General features: G+C 40.7%; 3 protein-coding genes across 3 annotated transcripts; 2 read left to right on the top strand and 1 right to left on the bottom strand.

Moving 5' to 3' along the window:
* Positions 1-3,320: 3,320 nt before the first annotated feature.
* On the top strand, positions 3,321-5,249 carry LOC110040495 (uncharacterized). The gene is made up of 2 exons (XM_020745735.2): positions 3,321-3,648; positions 3,812-5,249. Exons 1-2 carry the CDS (start codon positions 3,321-3,323, stop codon positions 3,958-3,960), a joined length of 477 nt encoding a protein of 158 aa, XP_020601394.1. The 3' UTR covers positions 3,961-5,249.
* A 2,557-nt stretch (positions 5,250-7,806) lies between these two features.
* On the top strand, positions 7,807-12,861 carry LOC149101903 (uncharacterized). Its single transcript, XM_089274859.1, has 3 exons — positions 7,807-9,071; positions 9,342-11,175; positions 12,113-12,861. Exons 1-3 carry the CDS (start codon positions 7,998-8,000, stop codon positions 12,268-12,270), a joined length of 3,066 nt encoding a protein of 1,021 aa, XP_089130985.1. The 5' UTR covers positions 7,807-7,997; the 3' UTR covers positions 12,271-12,861.
* Positions 12,862-14,581: 1,720 nt separating this feature from the next.
* LOC110040509 (uncharacterized) lies at positions 14,582-20,820 on the bottom strand. The gene is made up of 5 exons (XM_020745749.2): positions 20,436-20,820; positions 19,353-19,499; positions 18,715-18,760; positions 16,853-17,146; positions 14,582-15,527 (listed from the first exon to the last, which is right to left on the bottom strand). Exons 1-5 carry the CDS (start codon positions 20,761-20,763, stop codon positions 15,233-15,235), a joined length of 1,110 nt encoding a protein of 369 aa, XP_020601408.2. The 5' UTR covers positions 20,764-20,820; the 3' UTR covers positions 14,582-15,232.
* Between the last annotated feature and the right edge of the window lie 621 nt (positions 20,821-21,441).

Raw genomic sequence — 21,441 nt, 5'->3', positions numbered from 1 at the left:
GACATTTTAAAATTAAATTTTTCACAGTAATGGAAAAGGAAAACTTTGAGAATCGTCCCCTGCCATAGAAAAAAATTAGCAAGCCTGTTTCCCTAAAGAATGACTATTTGTTAATTAGTCGCTTCATCATGAATTTGATTCAAATTTGTTTTGCTACTATTCCAGTCCTGTCAAATACTCCTTTGTTTCAAATTGACTGACATGGTAAAGTTAAAAAAGTTGACCTAACACAGTTAGATTTGGGACGGGGAGCAAAGTGGAATGGTAAAAATATATAGAATTTTGTCACAGTTTCATACAAACCTATAAGCTGGTCTTCGCCTCCTTCTATTGCAGGTGTTTTCATCCACTACCATCTATTTAACTCTTTTTTAACAAAGCGAAATCAAGACGAACACTATATCTGAAAGGTAATCAAGAAAACTGAGTGTGAATTATAACACGTACACTGGCCTACACAGGGAAACGTTGACTGAATATTTATTTGGATGACACCAAGAAACTTTGGTTTTAACATTAGGTGTGGAACTCAAATTTGCCCTGAAGATAATACAGAAGACATTAGTTGACACTTCGGCTACCACAGATGTTAAAAAACTTCTGGCTCTGCATTCTGTCCTCGACGCCCATTCTGTGACAGTGGTTCCAGCCTGTTTGAGCCTGTTTTCGTCAAGGTACTTAATGAATAGGTAACAAAGCGATGAGAACGAGGATGTTCTCGGCTAATTATTTCACATTGCAGCAAGCGCTAATTTTTACACTGTACGCGAATCAAAGCTAAGCACTTTATTTGATGCAGGTTTCCGGCATTACAAAAATCATTAAAAAAGTGTTAAGCAATATTTTGTGTAGTTTTTTTATTGAAATGCAAATAATAAGACTACTTTTGGTGAATTAATGGTATGGAATCCTTCGGAACTCTTCAAAGACCTTTTCTTGGATTCAGCCGGCTAAGTTTCAAATTCGAAATACAGGAAATGACATCTGCAAAAAATTGCCCTGTAACATGATAAGCCAACGGAACAAACAAACAAAAATTATTATTATTTGTTATCAGGAGCCATAATCGGGGACGGAGACCGTAAGTCGGGATCCACGCGCACCTATGATATGAGACAATTTTTCTATTTCTAGAGCAAATTACGCCACCCTGACGACATATATCCGCGCGGATCCACGCACATGTCGCGGGCTCTCGCGTGGATGCTGTCACGTTGCGTGATCAAATGGTGAGAGTTGCGAGATTCTCTTGCAGATTTTTCACAGCGATGGCAGGGAATAAGAACCAGGGCTCTTATTTGTAGTTTTATTCTCTGAGCTAATAGAAAAGGTGAGTTTTTCAGGGTCGAAAAGATGACTTCAATTTCGCGCTGTGAATGAATAACATCTGCTCGCGCTAGTTGTACGCGTAAGCTTTTGCGTTTGTTCTGTAAAGAAAAGTTATGTACATGGAAAACTCTTGACTCCGGTATCGAGTTAATTTGTGAGTTTCCCAAACGATGAATCATAACCAAAACCTGTTTCTGATAGCTTCTAATTGTTTCTGCTTGTTTGGCGAGTTTGCAAAAGCTTTTGAAAGGAAAGTCTGACGCGTACATTAAGTAGCTCATTTGCATAGTGTAGCACGTGCACTTTCAAATCCGAGTCGGTGTTTTCAATTGACAAGAAATCTTGACAAAGATTTTAGTCTTTCGCCGTCTTTTGTGCCGAGATGCTGCAACAATTTTCACCAACACCAAAACGCTACTAACATCATGTGTGTTTCTTCAACACAGTGAAATTTTACACCGCGAAAATATGATAGACAAGGAATTTTGATAGCTCAACCAACAAAATCGAAATCGTTATTCCGCAGGTCACCCAAGCGTAGTATAAGGGTTTGTATGGAGAACTGTGGCTAAAATATAAGAGTTTGTATGGAGATCAGGAGTTGACATTAAATTTGTTCAATATATGGGTAATTTACCGAATACAGACTTTTGAACATTCAATGGTATCATTTTTTCTCACCCTGGAGAGTTAAAACGAGATTTGAGCGAATTTTGAAAAATTTGTCCTAACGCTGTTATTGTAACACCGTAGGACAAATTTTTCACCGTGGGACAAAGTTTTCAAAATTCGCTCAAATCTCGTTTTAACTCTCTAGGGTGAGAAAAAATGACACCATTGAATGTTCAAGAGTTTTTATTCGGTAAATTACCCATACATTAAACAAATTTAATGTCAACTCCTGATCTCCACACAAACTCTTATATTTTAGCCACAGTTCTCCATACAAACTCTTATATTACGCTTGGGTGACATGTGGTTATTCGAGTTGAAAGAAAGCGTCATCGTAACTTTGCTGATTATTTCTGCTGTATTCACATATTTTCAGCCAAGCTTTTAATATGTTCTGAAACATTTATCAACCTTAAACATATTTAAAAACTAGAGATATTATATGAGTTCGATGTACGTTTTCATACGAAAGTGGGGAAGTCCAATTTGTCATGACTGTACAAAACTTGCTTCGGCGGGCGCTCTTTATTCATCGACAACGGACAATTTATTGGATTTTTACACAAACAAAACTGAGCAGCATCTACAGACATAAACTTTATTGTCACTCATCGGGCCTTGATAAAACATCAAGCGTTGCTTACAATTCAGGCGAAACTCGAACTTGCCATTTTTTTTTTTTTTTTTTTTACTTTTCAGTCGAGATAGATTCTGGCGAAATTCTCGCAAGCGTGTGGCAAGAGTAGGGAAACTTTGAACTCCTGAGACGCTGCTATATCCAAATATATCCAGCTAGTTTTTTGCTGTGTTTTGAGAAAGGTGTTAATCTTCAACATATGTGAAACTTAGAGTGGAGTAATGTGGAGATCAATTAAAAGAAACAGCGGAACGCAACTTGGTCGGTGATATAAAGCGGCACATAACTAAATTCGACACTGTCTTACTTTACTTAAACTGGAGCAGCTTACGACAAAAATACTGAAGTAAACTTCCGACAGACATGAACGTATTGAGTTGTGGGCCAAAAGCATCAAACATTTCGCGAATTTCGGACGCCATTTCCCCGCGCTACATCCGTAAAAATCCTCGCAGCATGTACGCCCGTGTGCCGCACGGGATGGCGCAATTTGTTCTAAAAATAGAAAAATTGCCTCATATCATAGGTACAGTTCCAATACTAGAAATGGCGCACGCTTACGGTCTCCGTCTCCGATTATGGCTCCTGTTATTATCTAAAACTATAAGGCAGTGACATAACATAACTCCATTTATTTCAGAGCCTCCTCTATACATCACTAAAGGCTGCTTACATCGCTTACATGAAGTATCATATCTCCTTAAGCCTTTTGTCTGTTGCAAATGACCTCTACTTGGTGTCCCGGATTCAGAATAGTGATGCCGCTGGCCAATGCAAGTCTCAAGTGTCAATTTTCGGGAAAGCCCTTAAACGTCACACGATTGACAAGTTCAAGGTAAACATCCCGGATGTTTGTATCAAAACATGTGTGAATGAGCCAAGATGTCAGAGCATCAACTATGAGATGGAAGAGCGTATCTGCGAGCTTAATAACCGAAGTAAGGAAGCAAGACCTGAAGATTATGAGACAGACCCCGGTCGTATTTATTTGACCGTTTCCCTTAATAAAGGTAAGTGTTCAGTTCAGCAAGTGTTCTGTTTGTCTCGAGAATTTGGTGGCCTCTAAAAAACTCTCTGTCCAGCTAGTCCAGTATCATATTTATTTCAGAGATTTAGTATTGACACGTGTTTGTGCTGTGTGTGCTACATTTTCGTTATTTTGACTTTCGGTAGCCGTCGGGTCCAGTCCCAAGGTACCAGCTATGTCGTGTTTGGAAATCAAGGCGAGTGAAGGGCAAGAAGCAGTCTACGGTTATTACTGGTTGGATCGTGATAACACTGGTGAAGCCATTCAGACATATTGCTATATTGGGAAAGGTTAGTTGGGTGTCTCAGTGAGATGGTTCTCAGTTTTTGTGGTTATTGTGGTTAATGATGGATGATACTCCCCATGTAGGCCAAGGGTTGCATGTATGAGGTTCTGCCGGCTTAACGTTTTATCTCATTTCGGACAAATTTCGGACAACAATTTAGGACACTTTGCTGAAACATCGCTAAGGTAAATTTACACCTACAAAACGCGAAACAGCATATCAATCAAAACTCCCAACAGTATCAGTTTGAGATGAGTTCTCTAATGGTGCATAAATAAGGTGGGCAAAGCAAAAACTGACAATTCTCAAACTTTGTGTAGAAGATTACGCGGTTCACGCGGATAATGGTTTCACGCACGTTGTGTAGAATGAGAATGGATATATCGATGTTTGGCCGTTGTACTCCTATTAAGACCCTCTCGGTCCCTAGCTTATCTGACATGTAAATCGTGAAGTAGCACGAATTCTTCAGCGTTAATCAAGCTGGAAGCGTGAGCCAGGAGAACAGTGTCAGGAAACTTTGCCACGGTTTTCAAAACTTTTCGTTGGATTAAAACACGATAAACATCAATGGCCGTGGTCCACGTTCTCGCTCGTAAAATTCGTGATCTCAATTTTGGCGGGAACTCCAACACAACGTAGCCCTGCTAGATCCAGACTTCTCACGTTGCCGTTGCCGTCGCCGTTGTCTGACCGTAAGGTCTCTAATATTCGCGTAAAGCCTCTTGGGCTGTCCACATGAGTAATTGGCGCGTCACATGATGTACTATGTCTAGATCCCCTGGAATGAAAAACCAAAACGGGGAATTAACTCTCCAACCCTTCATCCTGTCTTTTTTAAACTAACATTTCACCTCTTTACATTACGGTTGACAGAAAACTCACGAAAATGTTTAAAAAAAATTAAAAATGAATCCCCGTTGCTGTAGAATACTGGGGTGCAAAAAAATAAAGTTAATACCGCAAGAACAGAAAAAAACTACCATTGCAATTTGTGGAAGTAACATAGGAAAATTTGCCCGTTTGGTCTTTCATAAACACGACAGCCATAGCTCACTCACATACTAGGTGACGAAACTCAAGAACCAAAAAGAAATAGTTTAAATGGAGACTTTCGTACATTTTTTTTCCTCATTGTGTTTCTTACCTTGGGAATTATATCCATACGACCCGCAATTTTTTTATGTATTGTTTTGCATTTTATATATTAAAATTACACCTTATACTTTTTCACTTTTTAAGAGTGGATGTCTCTAAAAATCAAAGAAAAATAAAAAAATCGCGGACATGGTCAAAAATTCGTTTCATCCCATTTTTTGTCTACAGGTAGCTATAGGTACTAGCTAAAGTGAAATGAGGTTAGTTTGTGTAAATATTCATTTTGACGGGAATAAACCGTAATGAATTGCATGATCGAAAATGAGTGCGTGCGAGCTCGAAATTATGTAGTTTTCAGGCCGTCCTTAGATGAACTAAAATGCGACAGCAGGAATTCTCAAGTTATAAATATATACAGTTGGCCTTCCTTTACCAAGATATACTGATATTTTTTGTATCGTGTCCTTCCTGATGAAACCACGGGTTAATTACCAGAGGACGTCTTCGCCATTTTTAGTTCACGTCAAACCCGGCCTAATATATTGTGGCAAAAATGCATGTGGTAGTGTCTCAAAATTTCCAGCAATACTATCACGAGGGCTTCTGAGGTAGGTCTTCAAATTTATCGTTTCATTTTTCTGGTATCTTCTACTGTTTCAATATACCAACCAACCAAACTTCGGTAAAATTGCAAATGGCGCCATATTGAAATGAACAACATCAACATTGCAGTGACACAAGCAAAGCATTGTTTGAGTCGCAGCCGCACTTAGCTTGTTATGTTTGCTTTGACATCAATAGTTCCTTACCTTAGAAATCTTTTATAGGCCCTTATTATGCTGCTTGGAAGATACTTTCGAAATACTGTCCTCTGCAAGTTGGTGTAAAGGGGGCCGACCGGCGCACTCACTGAAGCCACTGAGCCGGTGATGGGTAAACTTTAAAAGTTACTTGTTGTTGTCATTTTCTATAGCGTGTCGCCAGCCAGTTTCGTTTAGTCTACTTTGATCCTAATTTTGGCTTTTTTGACGTCCCACACACGAAAGATCCTGTACAACATGGCAGGCACCGCTAGCGATTTGCACAGGTTCCTGTCTGCGTGTCGACTGCGTGACATGTGATAATCTGTCACGTAACGAGATCAACTAACAGTACATTCTGCCTCACGAATAAAATCCAAACAAATATATTGCCGTCATGAACAAAAAAGATACAGCAAAGAAACAGACTTTACAAAATGTCACAAATTTAAAACGTACAGTGAAAACTTTATGGAACGAAAATAACGATTCAATTTTCCCACGGGAAACAAATGTAACCAGTTAACGAAAGTAAACAAAAAGCAAAAGCGTAATAATCGTCGGTGAAAGTAATAAAGATAACGGTTGCTTAAACTCCAGCAGAAAAAAAATGTCTTGTTCTTTCCTTGATATTGTTGGTGGCGTTTGTGGTGCAGAGGAACGCGCAAGGCATCCGTCCACTCAGACAGTATCGCTGTCATCGTGCAGCAAGGTTATCAGAAGCCACAAGCGTTTTTTACAGTTCTCAGGTGTTGAGACAGAGATAGAACTTCTCTTAGCAAGAAGCGGGATTTTCGTGAACCCCGTCAATTTTTCGGAAATGACTGTTTGCCCGTTGCATCGATCAAGCCTTGGAATCGGATGGAGAAGAACTAGTAGATTATGTTCTGTGCCTCAGGATGTCTCCGGTCACAAAAAGGAATCTGAAAAAGTACCCGCAGCAGAAAGGGGAATTAGTTTGCAGCACTCAATACAAATTTTTGAGCTTACGAAAAACCTCGTACCCGTCGGATCAGGTAAGCGATTACAATGTTTATTCTCACTTTATGCAAGGATAAACATCCGTATAGCTTCTCATTTCACGCAGGGTACTTGGCGGGAATCACAAACTTCATATCCTTAATTCAAATCACTTCACTGCCGCGTAAAGTAACGCCAAGTTTAACAGCAAAATTATTTTTATGTCTCACGAGTTTTCAGGAGTTTTGCAAATACTTTTACGTCGGAACCTTGTTCAAACACAGGCATTTACTCAACATTTTCACCTTCTTCAAGACTTAATCAAAAGGGGAACACTCGAATTGAAATATTTTACAGATATTAGAATTCCTTCCAACAATGCTCGGAAAAAAGGAAAGGAACGTAAAAGACTGACTTGTGACAAGGTAAAATACAGATTGCGTCATCAATTTGAGGTTTGTGGGGCTTTTTCCCTGGGCTAGGTTTGTTCTTTTGCCACATTCAGAGCTATTTGTTCAAGGGGGATGTGTAAAGTAGAAAAGAATAAAGTAATCCTTTCTCTCCAAATATTAAAGGAATTTGTGTACGATGTCGACAGTCCCTGGCAAAAACAAAAAATCATTTAGAATCGCAGGACTTGGGTGCCACAGGAGGTGTGGAAAACATCACAGAAGATCTATGTGGTCTAAGCTTGGTGAGTTTCTTCAAAGTGTTTATGAAAAATTTCCATCCAATATAGTTAATGAAAGTGAAAAACCTTAACGCGTTCTCTGAATTCTCCCTTCTCCGCCCTTTTCAGGGGTTCAACCCACGCGGGAGAAGGGCGTGTCGAGGATAACTTGCATGCGCATCCTCAAAACGGCGCCATTGCCGCCCGTCAACGACTGGACAAGACATGCATGGCACAAGAATTGGAAAAGCGTGTCCTGCCCGGACAGCCAATCACATCCCAAAATATAACCAAATAATAAAGGCTTTAAATTAATATATGGCTTCTCAACTTTTTTTCTAAATGTTCCAAATGGAAAACAATACTGAGTAGTAACTGGATGAAGATATCAGGATAGATTACCAGTCAATTAAATTAATTATCGACTATTACTTTCCAGCTCGCATGCAACTTGCGCTTTTATACACGACACCCTGCGCTTGCACACGGTTGATCTCATTTCGAAGCCATCCAAAGCAATGTGTTCACTTTTTTGTCAGGTTGATGAACAAGCGAGTGACTTTGATATTCCTGCCATTACTTGTCCTGTAACTGTTGGTGATGAATCTCTGCCAGAAGGTTCCACATCCAGACGGCAGAGCCTTTTTTTTCCGCAGGAAGATTCCGAAGAGAGTGATGAAGGCTTCAGTCTAGACAACGAGTCCCAGGAGCAGCTTAATCGCTTCTTACAGCTTCGAGACGTCAGTCCAGTACGTCACACGTTATCAGTGCCGTGGAATACAGCGCACGAGCGTACTAAACGCAGATACCTACGGAAAGCTCAGCAATGTATATCTGCAATGCTTGATGTTCTGGCACCTGAAAATTCGCAAGAACTGTGGACGGAGCTTTGTGATCGTCATGCTATAAGCAGAGAGAGTCAGGTTGTGGTCGAAGGTAGAAGTGAAAAAGAGACGGAGCTTCTTAGTGCATTTGCTGAGAGCTACTTGAACGCGCAACATTGGAGCACCAGACGACAAATACTCTCTTTGATGGCAGATAAGTTATCCCTTAAGGAGATGAGAGAGTTTATTCCAACCGTTACTAGCTATCGCTACAACATTGCCCGACGCCACAGGCTGTTACGTGGAAGAGCTGCTCCTCTTCCAAACCAGGAGAAAAAGAGAATGAGAATTGAACCTGTAAAATTAGAACATTTTGTTTCTTTCATAACGAGTCCACACGTAATTCAAGATGTTCCTTTTGGGGAAAAACTTCTGAAATTGTCAACTGGTGAGATCATAAAAACACCCAATGTGATCAGAACAATGATACCAGAGCGCATTGTCCAGCAGTATCAACAATACTGCTGTGAAACCAACTTTGAGCCTATGAGTAAGAGAACCCTACAGAGAGTTTTGGCCGTGTGTTCTTCATCTGTTCGCAAGTCTCTGCAAGGACTTGATAACTTTTCAGCACAAGGAGCGGAAGCATTTGATCATTTAGAGAAACTCGTAGACAAGCTTGTTGACTGTGGCAAGACTCAACAATGGGCGAGGGAAATTAAGCAGCAACTTCGTTTGTCGAAGCAGTACCTAAAGGGCGACTACAAGGTGGGTGCATATTTTATTATTATGCGTTGTCTTTGCGGAAGTGATGTAGTAGACTTCTTACTATGATATACGGCTACCTTTTTCTTTCTCTCCAAGTCTTTTTTATGCTTAATTCATGAAACAAGAGGTTGCAATTCACTGTAATACGCTTACACACATGTATACAACGCTGAGAATCGGTTAAGTAATCTTTCTGAAATGTCGATGCGCATGCGTTGCTTTGCAAATATGCACTGAATCACGCGGTTGTCATTTTACTTCTTTTTTAAGGTACATGCAGTGGAGGCCTCAGAGGTTCCCGATCATTGTCGAATTTATGCGCTAAGTGATCCAAGCAATGCAGAATTTCGGAGCTCCTGCGACCACCTCCACAATGAGTCATGTGTGCAGTGTTATGAGTTAGAGGAAGTCATGCGTACCATAGAAGATGAGTGTTCAATTGCGCTCTCGTCAGCAGAAGATCAAGCTGACATGCTGCATACTATCAAACAGGCAAGGGATGATATCATTAGCTGGAAAGCCCATCAGCTACGTTCAGTCCACCAAGCTGAGGCGAAGCATTCAGTTTTAGCCAAACTCGACAGCCGATCGGTGTTGTTAGTCCAGGACTGGGCAATGAAATATATGCCCCGAAAATATCGAGAGGCACAATCAGACTGGTTTGCGAAGCGAGGATTGCCATGGCACATTAGCGTTGCCATAAGACGGTCAGAGGGTTCTGAGCACTTTGAATCGCAAACACTTGTTCACGTATTTCAAAGCTGCGCCCAAGACAGTGTGACTGTGGCTTCGATAATGCTTGACTGCCTCACCACCCTGAAAAAGGAAATTCCAGACCTGGAAATGGCTTATTACAAACAAGATAACGCTGGCTGTTATCATAGCGGAAATTCAATCATCTCAGCTAAGCTGGCCGGTGATGCCGTAGGAGTGGCTGTTGTAAGAAACGACTTCTCGGACCCTCAAGGTGGAAAGGGGGTATGTGATCGCAAAGCAGCAACAATCAAAGGAGACGTTGGAAGGTACGTAAACGAAGGCAATGATGTCATCAACGCTTTACAGCTCAAAACAGCCATTGAATCTGGCCAAGGAACCACAGGAGTGAAAACAAGCTATGTTGCTGCCAAGCCGTCAAGCACCTTTAATATCAAATGGGATGGCATAAACTTACTCAACAATTTTGAGTACGATGAAACTGGCGTACGAGTGTGGAGAGCATTCAATGTGGGTTCCGGTAAAGTAGTGCCATGGGCAAAGTTCGAAGGAGTCATGAAGCAGCCCGAAAAATTGGAAATCCTAGAACCCCCATCGCAGAATGTAAGTGGCGCACCGCCGTTCAAGATTGTGAGACACCGACATATCAAGAAAAGCTCTGTCAAAGCAGATTTGTCAACTGAAAACGAAAACCAAGATCGAAGCAGTATTGGTCAAAATAAGCCAGACGACATGCTTTTCCCGTGTCCAGAGGATGGATGTGTAAAAGCATACAGTCGCTTTGCAAACCTCCAGACACACCTAGATACTGGAAAACACCAAATGATGCTCGAACAGGAAACTCTCTACGATAGAGCTAAAAGAGAATATTCTTCCAAGCTGAAGGAGGGATGCAGTCAAATTCCAAACGTTCAAGTTACTGTCCAAGCAAAGAGTGACGCCTTGCTGCCTCTTCCAATGGGTTGGGCCCTGAAGACAATTAAGAAAAAAGTGCGTTTTACAAAGAAACAGACCGAATTCTTAACTGACCAATTTCAAAAAGGGGAGCAAAGTGGACGGAAAAGCGATCCACAGGAAGTTTCGAAAGCAATGAGCTTAGCAAGAGACCAAGCGGGGGAACGCCGATTTCAACCTGATGAAGTCCTCACGTCGCAGCAGATTAGTGGCTTCTTTAGCCGTCTTTCAGCAAAGAAGCGATTAGAAGTTACAGCCGCCGGTAACGAAGCAAAAGCCAGTGACGTCTCAGAAGTGGCCATGGAGAGTTCCGACGAGGACGAAATTTCCGCCGAAGCTGAGAGTCATCTATCTGCTGTGTGTGCGAATGTGATGAGAGATGTGGCTATTCAGCATCCGATTGTATCTTTCGATCTTAACATCTGCGAACTTGTACAACAAGAAGATCTGTTAGATCTTATAACCGCGCTTTTAAAATTTAACTGTTTTCTTAGTACTACAGTCGCAACGCAGTGCATATTCCAAAGCAATCTTTGATGATTCATTGATTACTGTAGACATCACAGCACTTGATCAACATAAACTCTATTATCGCACCATCAGTCGTAGCCGTTGTGACATCTCCGATGACGTAATAGTCTTAATCTGGAAGTTTCTTCGGGATATGTATGGGCATGAAGATACGAACACTATCACAAACCGCTTTCTTTCTTTAAAGTTTCTTTCTTTAAATTTAATTGTTTTTTTCCCTTGAGTTAAGGGTTAGCAAAGAAGTCACACGAGTCACATAATTCAAGAATTGGCTATCTTTAGTACGGTGGTTATTTCCCTATCAATGACGTAATCTTTGCACGTTCTGACACGTTCTTTGCTTGGCTTGCAAATATTTAATTTTCTTTCCGATCTATGAACTCGCTGCGATGAAACAGTCAAAGGATTTACTTCATTTGCCTAAAACCGCAAGAAATACTCGCAAAATTACAAATAAATTAATGACCGTCGCTTCTGCCGAAATAAACTTGCAAAGTAAACACGATCTTATTTGTCACGTAGCGAAAGTGAAAGCTGCAACGTCAGCGCATTCCATGGCTGACGTAATACCTTTTTTCAGCGTATTTATTATTCCCTTTAAATCCAACGCTTTGATAAAGCGAAAAGAAAATATATTTTACCCACAAAAAAGAAAACAATATCCGTAAAATTGTCCGTGTGTTTATGTTTTAACGGTTTCTGGCGGAAAAACATCACACGTTGCGTGACTCAAAGTTTGGCCGAGCGGAGGTCTGCGTCTGGGCACCGACAAAAAAAATAAAAAAAAAAATAATAAACCACGGGTAAACCTAGAACCGCGCTCAGCCCATGGCCGCGCGGTTAAAAACGTACACTCACAACTTTAAGAGTGGATAGGCTGAGAGACATGTGCATCGACCTTGGGCTGGATATTTCTGACATTTCACCTCAGAAGAGGAAAAAGCCATACATCGTACGACTCACACAATTAGTCCAGGAGTGTACCTGCACTTCCAAGTAACTGAGCCCTGTACGTTTCACGAATAACTGATCCGCTGATTATAAAACGCGGTGCGTATATAATTTTTAAGAGGGCGTTGCGTGACAGCAGAGTTCTACATATCGCATTTCAGTCACTCGAGCTCGCCGCTGCTGGTGGCATCTCCTCCAATTTGTGTTGACGATTTTCAGTATATTCGAAACTGGCGAGTGCAGAAGGCGCAGAAGGGATGTAAATGCTCGAATTCATGTTCACTGGATGCGAAGCAAACGTAAACTAACGGCTGTGTGACAAATTTAACCTGTTGTGTGCAATTCAAATGTTCAACCTGTTGTGTGCAGAATTATGCAGAATTATGGCGCGATTCACAGGGTAGGAAAAGTCGAAATTTGTTTCTCCTGTCACAGTATATGAAAATCAAGTGTAGTTATAGACATTTTAATATGTTTCTAGTCATTTCATCGGCCAGTGAAGATATAACTGACCAAAACAGTTATTTGTGTACAACGCGTTTAATTTTGTTATTATGCATCTCATTATGGCGTCATAGTATTTAACCGAATTACGGCCGGTGGTCATCTTTTGATTGTCAAAGGTCCCAAAGAAATAAAACCCAAATCGAAAAGAACTATCTTTCAAGGCTTCTTGGTAGTGTTATTGTAAACTTTGAGACACTACCACATGTATTATTTGCCAAGCTATTCTAGGCCACCTTTGCCTTAATTTCAAAAGGCCGAAGATGTCGTCTCTTAACAGAGACGTAGCTCCTCCAGGAATAACACGAGACAAAATCTATCACTTTGTCTTGATTAAGCAAGTCCAACTCTATATTTCTATAGCTAGAAAAGTCCTTCTGTTACATTTTTGTTCGTATGACAACTGTCCGAAAAGTGCATAATTTCAGGATCGCGCTTGGTGAAATTTGAGCAATTGACCCGCCGAAAGTTTTTAACGGTTTATTCCCGTTAAAGTGCATATTTCAAACATCTAACCCCATTTCCGTTTGTTTACTATATAAGGCTACCTACAGGCAAAAAATGAGCCAAATCGATTTTTGGCCGTGTCCGCGATTTTTTCGATAATCTTTGATTTTTACTGACATTTACTCTTAACTTGATAATGGCGTAACGCAGCACCGAAACGTCGTTCGCTTTTTTAAATGTCTTTTAAAATTCTTTTAGCGTTTAACTTATTTATCAATTCATTATACCTTTAACGACTAAATGTTCGGCCATTTTACTCCTATCAAGACCCTCTTGGTCTCTAACTTACCTGATGTGGAATATTAACAACCTCGGAAGAATTGTGTACCACGTCTAAAAATAACTTAAGACGGATTACCCTGGATACAAGGCCTATATGGAAGATTCACTCTTTTACTTTGATCTTCTCTTGTTTATAATCGTTGCTATTTCATTTCACGCAATGATCGCTGAATATGGAAGAATCCATTATCCATTATCCATTATCCACTGTGTATACGCAACTATTCTCACTGCATATATAATTAGCGTATCGCGATAGCGCGCTACATTCCGCTAATCCCGTGGGTCTAGGTTAGTGGCGTCTAGTATGATCCTTTGCGGCCTTTCGAACATAAAATCTGGCCGCGTAGTGCGAGATCTCGCAGTTTGACGAGATTGCCGTGGGAAGACGCTTTGCGCCCCTGCCTCCTCCCCTGGTGGCGGTGACCACCTCTCATCCGGCCTTACTGCATATCTTTTGCTTAGGCGGTCGCGGATTCCTCCCATAACAATAGATATGCAGTGAGGATAAATTACTAACCTTAGCAGTCATTTGCCGGCTGCCGAATATTACTAGTTTTGTTTTAAGCTGGGTTGAGTAATAGTTGATTATCAAAGCACCAATTCCGAATACATAACAAGTCCTTATTCATTTTTGCTATCGCTTCGTGCTGATCGTGGAGTTGAAATGACATGAGTAGTTTGGTATCGTCGACGTAACACTGCGATGAACAATTTTCTGGCGCAGAAGGGAGTCATTAACATAGATGTTAAAGAGTAATAGACCAAGGATGCTCCCTTGTGGAACGCCAGAGCTAACAGGTAGTTTGGTCGACAGAGTCTTCTACAACAATGAAAATTAACACACGGCGAAACCTGTGGACTGTAAACTTGTCGTGACATTGCAATGGCAAAGCTTTTGAAAAAGCTCTTCAAGTCTTGGCCAATATTTTACAGTGCGTTATCGCGTAATAGGCCTCACCAGAAGTCGAGGGAAAACTAGAAAGGAAGAATTTCCCGGTACAAGAATTATTATTGTTGTTATTATTGTTAATATAGTATAAGTTGTAAGTGTTGTGCGCGCGGCATGACTTATTCAGCATTATTTTATTAAAAATTGATTTTTTTAAGCTCTTAAAGCTCGTAGACCCAGTGATAGATACTGGTAGAGAATTCCAGATATTAGGATCTTAATAGAATAACGTATATTGCTTAACATTTATAGAATAGAATAGAATGGAATAAAGTAGAATACAATAGATAACTTTATTTATACAAAATGAAAACATCAGGCGTTGATTACAAAACTCTAATTACATCCTAATACCATTATACAGTGGAACCCGCCTTACGGCCACCCCTTTAATACAGTCACCTCGATATTACAGCCACTTTGCTCTGGCCCGAATAAAAGCTCAGTCAGTCATCCTCTTTTTTAAGAACCCTTAATACGGCCAGATTTTTGTGGCCCGTTGGTGACCTGGTTAACGAGGTTCCACTGTACCTCTAAAGAATAAAGTAACCTTTGATGATTATTTGAAAACTGAGCATATCTACTGTTTGTTTTCCTCGTTACAGAACTAAACAGGAGTTCTGAAAAATTTAAACAATTCATGCCATCTTACCTCACCTTACGCCACAACAACCTAGAATAAATCTTAAATCGTCGTTCTGAACCGATATGTTCTAAAAATAGAGTTATCTACAAAACTATTGTAAAGACAGCCTTAATGTGTAATTTAGGTAAAACTACGAAGTGGATGATTAAAAAACAACTCGTTTTTCAGATCAGTTCCCGATAGTTCATTGGTAAAGATTATAAGATCACTGAAGTATGCGTGAGTTGTAGTGCCACTGTCCCTCTTCAAGCCGATGTCATAGACTGAATGACCTGAATTCTTGAAGTCAAGCACTGGATTGTCAGGGATAATTCGATCCAGTTTCACATCTCCATTTATGTAGAGTCTCACTTTACGATCCGCACGTCCCCAAGTCATTGCCACGTGACGCCATACATCTGTGTCCGCGATGACGCTACAAGAAATAAGAGAAGTCAACAACGTAACTAAATCAGATAGCCTGTCACGTGGTCTTGTCAACCATCAAAGTAGACCTCGTGCTAGATGCTAGAAATGGAAAGGGCGTGATGAAGCTTGTATGAAGTTGCAAATTTTTAGGCCGTTGATGTGTAAATGAAGTGATTTAAATTGACGTGTACACCTTTTTGTAAAGGTTTTCAAGTTTTGCTTGGTCCATCAAGCCTTTATAAACAAGCACAAAGCAGATTAACGAAGGAAGGAGGGTTTTTTGTTTGTTTGCAAACAATCGATTCTCCTTATTGCCCGCCTAAAAATATCTTCTTCATTGCAAGTAAAATTTTTCACGCGTTGATCTCTGAAATCCTGACCTGAAATCTTGTAACAGCGAAATATATTTGGTGTACACGCATATTAAAAACCTGATTTCAAGTGTTGAGACAGTTCGCAGACTCGCCCATGTACTTTTCTGTAAACGACATTTAGAGCAAGCAATTAGGGCAGCATATCTGGCTCGTTAAACTAATGCAAGAGCGGGTGTTAGTTTATTTATTCACTGGCTACGCGTTTCGCAGCTTTAAATAATAAATTATACCTTGTATCTTCAAAGTAAGGGCAATGACTCCACTATTAAACAATATATTTTCATCTCGGCAGATCTTAATTTCTCTGGCAAGAGTAGTTTACACTCTAGTGTTATGAGGATGTCCAAACTCTGTCATGTGCCAGACTTTGACCCTACCCTCCTGACTGATGCAAAAAAAGTAAATCGTGTATTGACAACATACCTGGCACTTCATGAAAAAAGAATTTTATGACGCTCAAACGAACGACGATACATCATATTATTTAGACTTAACAGGCAAACTAAACAAAAGAATGAATAAAACTTCGAATAGGTAATCACCAACCGATAACTGAAACTATAGTGCATATGATAAAATCCCAGGGGTTGATAGACTCTGTTGTACCTGTAGATCCAGTCAAATTAAAGACAAAGTTCACTTACTTTTCTGCTGTCCTAAACGCTCAATTCCTAGAGACGGTTTTAACACGAAAATAAAAAAATCCAGCAAATATCAGCCAATTTTCTTCAGCAGTAACTACCAAAGAATTGGTATTTTCAAGATCACTAGTCTGAGAAAGTACAATCATATTCTATTATAAAAACCAGACTGATTTAACTTGATTTATTAGTACTACATTAGTATTTTTATCCGGCTTTGTTACGTTACATGCTTTTGCAATACTGTTAGAATTTATGGTCACCTAAATAAAGCTAGTTGTTCTTGTCATTGACCCTAAGAAAAATGGCGTATTTACCTGGATCCTGTGCTAACAACTATCATATCACTGGACCCTTGAACGTTCCGTCTTCCCTGGAAATACAGTCTACCATCTAACAAAATGCCAAATCGAAACTGCCAAGGGTTTGACCAGTCAGCATAAATTTCTTGTCTCTTTGTTAATGGTGACACCAGTTTGATCCACACTGCAATGGTAAGGTCAGTTTGTTGAAATGGAATGGCTGATGTCTCAGCATATGTCCCTTGAGTTCCATCCAAGTACAGAACTGTTTTACTATTTTTTACCACAAACTTTGCAGCTCCGTGTAAACTATGAACAAGAAAAATATTTTTCACTTCAGATCTGAATGTAACTCGTAGGTAGCATGACTGAATTGAAATAAAAATGGAAATCTCTATCGGGTTACACAAGAAGAAATATAACCTGAAACTTTGGAAACAATAAAACTGTGTGCATAGTATTCTCGTTCCTAACTGAAGATTCGCTTTTTCACGGACGAAATGAGTTAGTCATTACTGAGCCATTACGCCAGTCAGAATTAATCATTAAAATAGCAGAAGGGTGGTAGTGGGGACAAGCTTCCACTCCCTAGAAAGTGCTCTCATATGGCCTGGCAGGAGAAGTTTTGAAGGCGGGTCTCTGGCGCCTTAAAATCAGTTGCTTTGGGTAGATGGAGCTCGTCAGACTGGGAAGGCAGTCCATCTAGGAGAAGGAAAACTCTTATTTTAAACCTCCTCTGTCTTACGACCATATCCAGACATGGAAAAAAGGCTTCAGGAGTCAACCTCGAGGAAAAATCTGGAGTCGAAGCTATAGACAGGCACGTCCTGGTAACTCCTGCGATGGGGCTGGAACCAAACGTATTGGCTTCTGCTTCTCCACTGGACCATTTAAGTAACGTGGAGAGGGGGATTTGCTGCATGAGAGGCAACTCCAGAGAAAACGTGTTTGCTAAAGAAGCACTGGATGCAACTGAGTGCTTGCCTATGTTGGAGGAGATTGACAGAGAACCAACCCTTGAGGAACTCAACAAGGCCCTGAACTCGCTTGCCTCTGGAAAAGTACCTGGAAAGGACTGTATTCCTGCAGAAGTTCTAAAATGCTGCAAACTCCTCCCCAAGATCGGATGCCTGCCCAGGTTCTTCAGCATCATTAGATCCATCCATGAGGACATGAAGCGCGCCGTGGCCTTTGACGGCTGGACACCTTACCCTTTTGACATCCTAAGCGGCGTGAAGCAAGGTTGCGTCCTGGCACCGACTCTGTTCGAAATCTTTTTTACCATTGTCCAGAAGCATGCTTTCGGATCTGCAACAGAAGGCATCTACTTCCGCACCAGGTCAGACGGGAGGCAAATTCCAAAGTCCAGCCAAAATGTCTGGGCGATTTCCTCTTTGCCGATGACGCGGCAGCTACCGCCCACTCAGCTGAAGGCACCCAACAACTCAGGAACTGCTTCAGTGAGACCTGCCGAGACTTTGGACTTACCATCAGTCAGAAAAAAAACAAAAGTTATGGGACAGGATGTGGATTCCCCATCCGACATTACAATCTCCGATCATGAACTGCAAGTCGTTCACGACTTTGCATACCTATGCTCCACCATCTCAGACACTCTCTCCTTAGATTCGGAGCGAAACCAACGCATTGGCAAGGCAGCTACCACCATGTCCTGGCTGACAAAGAGAGTATGATCCAACAACAAACCATAGTCTCTCGAGACTGACGGTTGCCCATTAGCAGAGTTGAGCGACAGAGAAAACAATTCAGTGTTGGCCTACATGTCTAAAAAAAACCTTTGTACATACCAAAGTTTTAACAAAGAGACTTTTCATTTCATCACAAAAACTTAGAAAGAATGAAAACAACATTCTTACTTTAACAGGTTATCCGTGCTACTGAGCGTCCAGTGAAAAAGGGAGTCTGCAAAAATAATAATTTAAACTTAATGGTAGAGGTAAAAACTCCTACAATACAAACTGTTTTTTTTTTTTCTACTTCTGCTTATTACGTTTTCGCTGTTTTACGAGTACACAGTACACAGTACACAGTATATAGTGCAAAATGGTTTTCCCCATATTTCACGGATCATGGCTTGAATTAATGAAATAAAAGTGGTCATAAACTAGCCATAAACTATTCCATATATAAAAGATTAGGATCTTACAGGGCTTGAATACGGTTAACCGTCTTTGTGCTTGGCTAGCGTAATTAGTTTCGTTTTGGTTTATCGACATAATTGAAAACAGTTCTACGTCGTAGAATACTTGTATGAGGTTGTGTCATTAATGCTCTATTACTATGTATCAAAGTATCAAATAGCCATTGCCATCCTCAGACAAGAAACGTGTCTATAAGAGTGGATGTCAAGTTTAAACCTCTTGTAATGGAAATATTTCTCATGTCTTGCGTACCGAAAAGGATCAAAACTGTGGCTGTTAGCAGTGAAAAGAGAACGCCAAAATATCAGCCGCAAATCGCAAACATCAGTAACCCACTGAGGCGCTCCACTAACCTTTCTCAATATGGCAATATGTCTGAATGGCTTTACCAGTGTTATGACGGTCCAACCAGTAATAACCGTTGACTGCTTCTTCTCCTTCACTCGCCTTGATTTCCAAACACGACATAGCTGGTACCTCAGGGGTGGACCCGAGAGGTACTGAGAGTCAAAATAACGAAAACGTTAAACGCACACGAGTTATACCAGTAAATCAAATGCACGCTAGCGTTTCTTAAGGGAAGTTGAAGATTTCGTTATTCTGCTTTCTTTAATAAAGACTAATTCAGTTACAGCTACTGTTCCTGCTGCCACTCTTGCTAGAACTACATGTACTGATACTTCACCTTTACATGCATGGTCTAACGTACAAGGTTACATACTGGTAACCCTCAGATTCATCGATGGATACCGCTACCGTAGTACATGGAACCCTTCCTTTGGGTTTTCTTTCCAGCAAGACATATTTTACAGATAGCTGCTGGTACTACTACTCCTGCTGCTGTTACTGATGCTGGTTCTACATACCATTGCTACTTCAGCTTTACGAAGCTCAATATACAAGGTTATATACTATTTACGCTGTTTAGGGTATAGATAACTTCTAAATAAATGTCTTCTCAAAGACGCACCAGCTCCTGAAAACGCAGAAAACTGATATTAAGGAAGAAAAGGAAAAACTGAGCTACTAGGCACAGTGTGAGTAGACTCCCTTGTGACAGGCCACCAAACTAAATAAATAAAATAAACCAATAACTTTATTTAAGTGCCAAATGCATTTAGCAGTTTTGCTATTTGGTGACACTGTAACTAAATAAACAATTCTTGCAAATAGAACACAAACTATTAAGAATCCCAACTGGGAGGAGGCTGAACAGTTGGCGAGGTCGCTGCGGTCGAGGAGTTGATGTCTGGACTACCGAGAGCAAATCTAGAAAGCGGTGGGGTGAAGGATTTGAACCAGGGACTTCCAGATTTCAAATCCAGCGCCCCAAACCGCTTTGCCACGCCACCGCCTCCTCTCGAGCCAATCAATAATTAACTTAAAAACAAAACTCCAGTACAGTAATTGATAAAGATAATCAAACGAACACTTACCTTTATTAAATGGAACGGTCATGTAAATCCTTCCTGGGTCTGTCACATAATCTTCAGGTCTTACTTCCTTGCTTCGGTTATTAAGCTCGCAGATATTTTCTTCCATCACGTAGTTGATGCTTTGACATCTTCGCTCAATCTGGCATCTTTTGATGCAAACATCCGGCCTGTTCACATGGAACTTGTCAATCATGTGACCTCTAAGAGCTTTCCTGAAAATTGACACTTGCGACTTGCATTGGCCGGTAGCGTCACTTTGTGGGATCCGGGACACAAAGTGGAGGAAAATCACGACAGACAGGAATCTCAGAGAGATATGGGACGTCATATAAGCAGCAGTGAGTTTTAGTGATGTATCGGCGAGGTTCTGAAATAAAAGCAAAGTTCTGTCACGTAACTACTTCACAGAGCTCTACTTACTAAGCAATAACGTTTTTTTTTTCTTAGGTTTTGGTTACCTGTAGGCTTGGCCCGGGGTACTCCCTTATATGGGCTATATGGGTATGTGCGGCCCCAAAGGGTAGGGTTTTTCAGTCGTTTTGGTCATAAATAGGGTATCGATTTTGGCAATTTTGGTCTTGAATAGGCTATGGTTTTAGCGCTCTAGTTTTGAATTGGGGATGTTTCTTGGAAGAAGCTACTTTTTCATCATTATCAATAAGACCGTCAGAAAAAGCTCTTCATAACTTGTTTAGGGCAACTCTGCCAGCCGCAACGGTCATAAATAGGGTATCGAATTTTCGGCCAGGTCATAAATAGGGTAGCAAAAATCGCAGATTTTCGTCATAAATAGGGTTACGGTTTTGGGAAGTGGGCCGCACATCCTCACCACAATACACCGATTCCAGAAAAAAACCGGAAGTTGCACCGAAACGAGGTTTAATAGCCCTCGCGGTAATTAAAGCAACATGGCGAACGAAGAAGAAAGGCCAATCTCTCTTCTGATGATATTCCCGGCGTCAGTGTGAGCGAAGAACATTGAAAAATTGACACTCAGCCAATCTAA

The sequence above is a fragment of the Orbicella faveolata genome, unplaced genomic scaffold, assembly GCF_042242905.1.
Source record: "Orbicella faveolata isolate gen_17 unplaced genomic scaffold, um_ofav_v1 contig_36, whole genome shotgun sequence".
Taxonomy (NCBI): Eukaryota; Metazoa; Cnidaria; class Anthozoa; order Scleractinia; family Merulinidae; genus Orbicella; species Orbicella faveolata.
The sequence above is the reverse complement of the archived record's forward strand: the minus strand, read 5'-3'. Positions and strand labels throughout refer to the sequence as shown.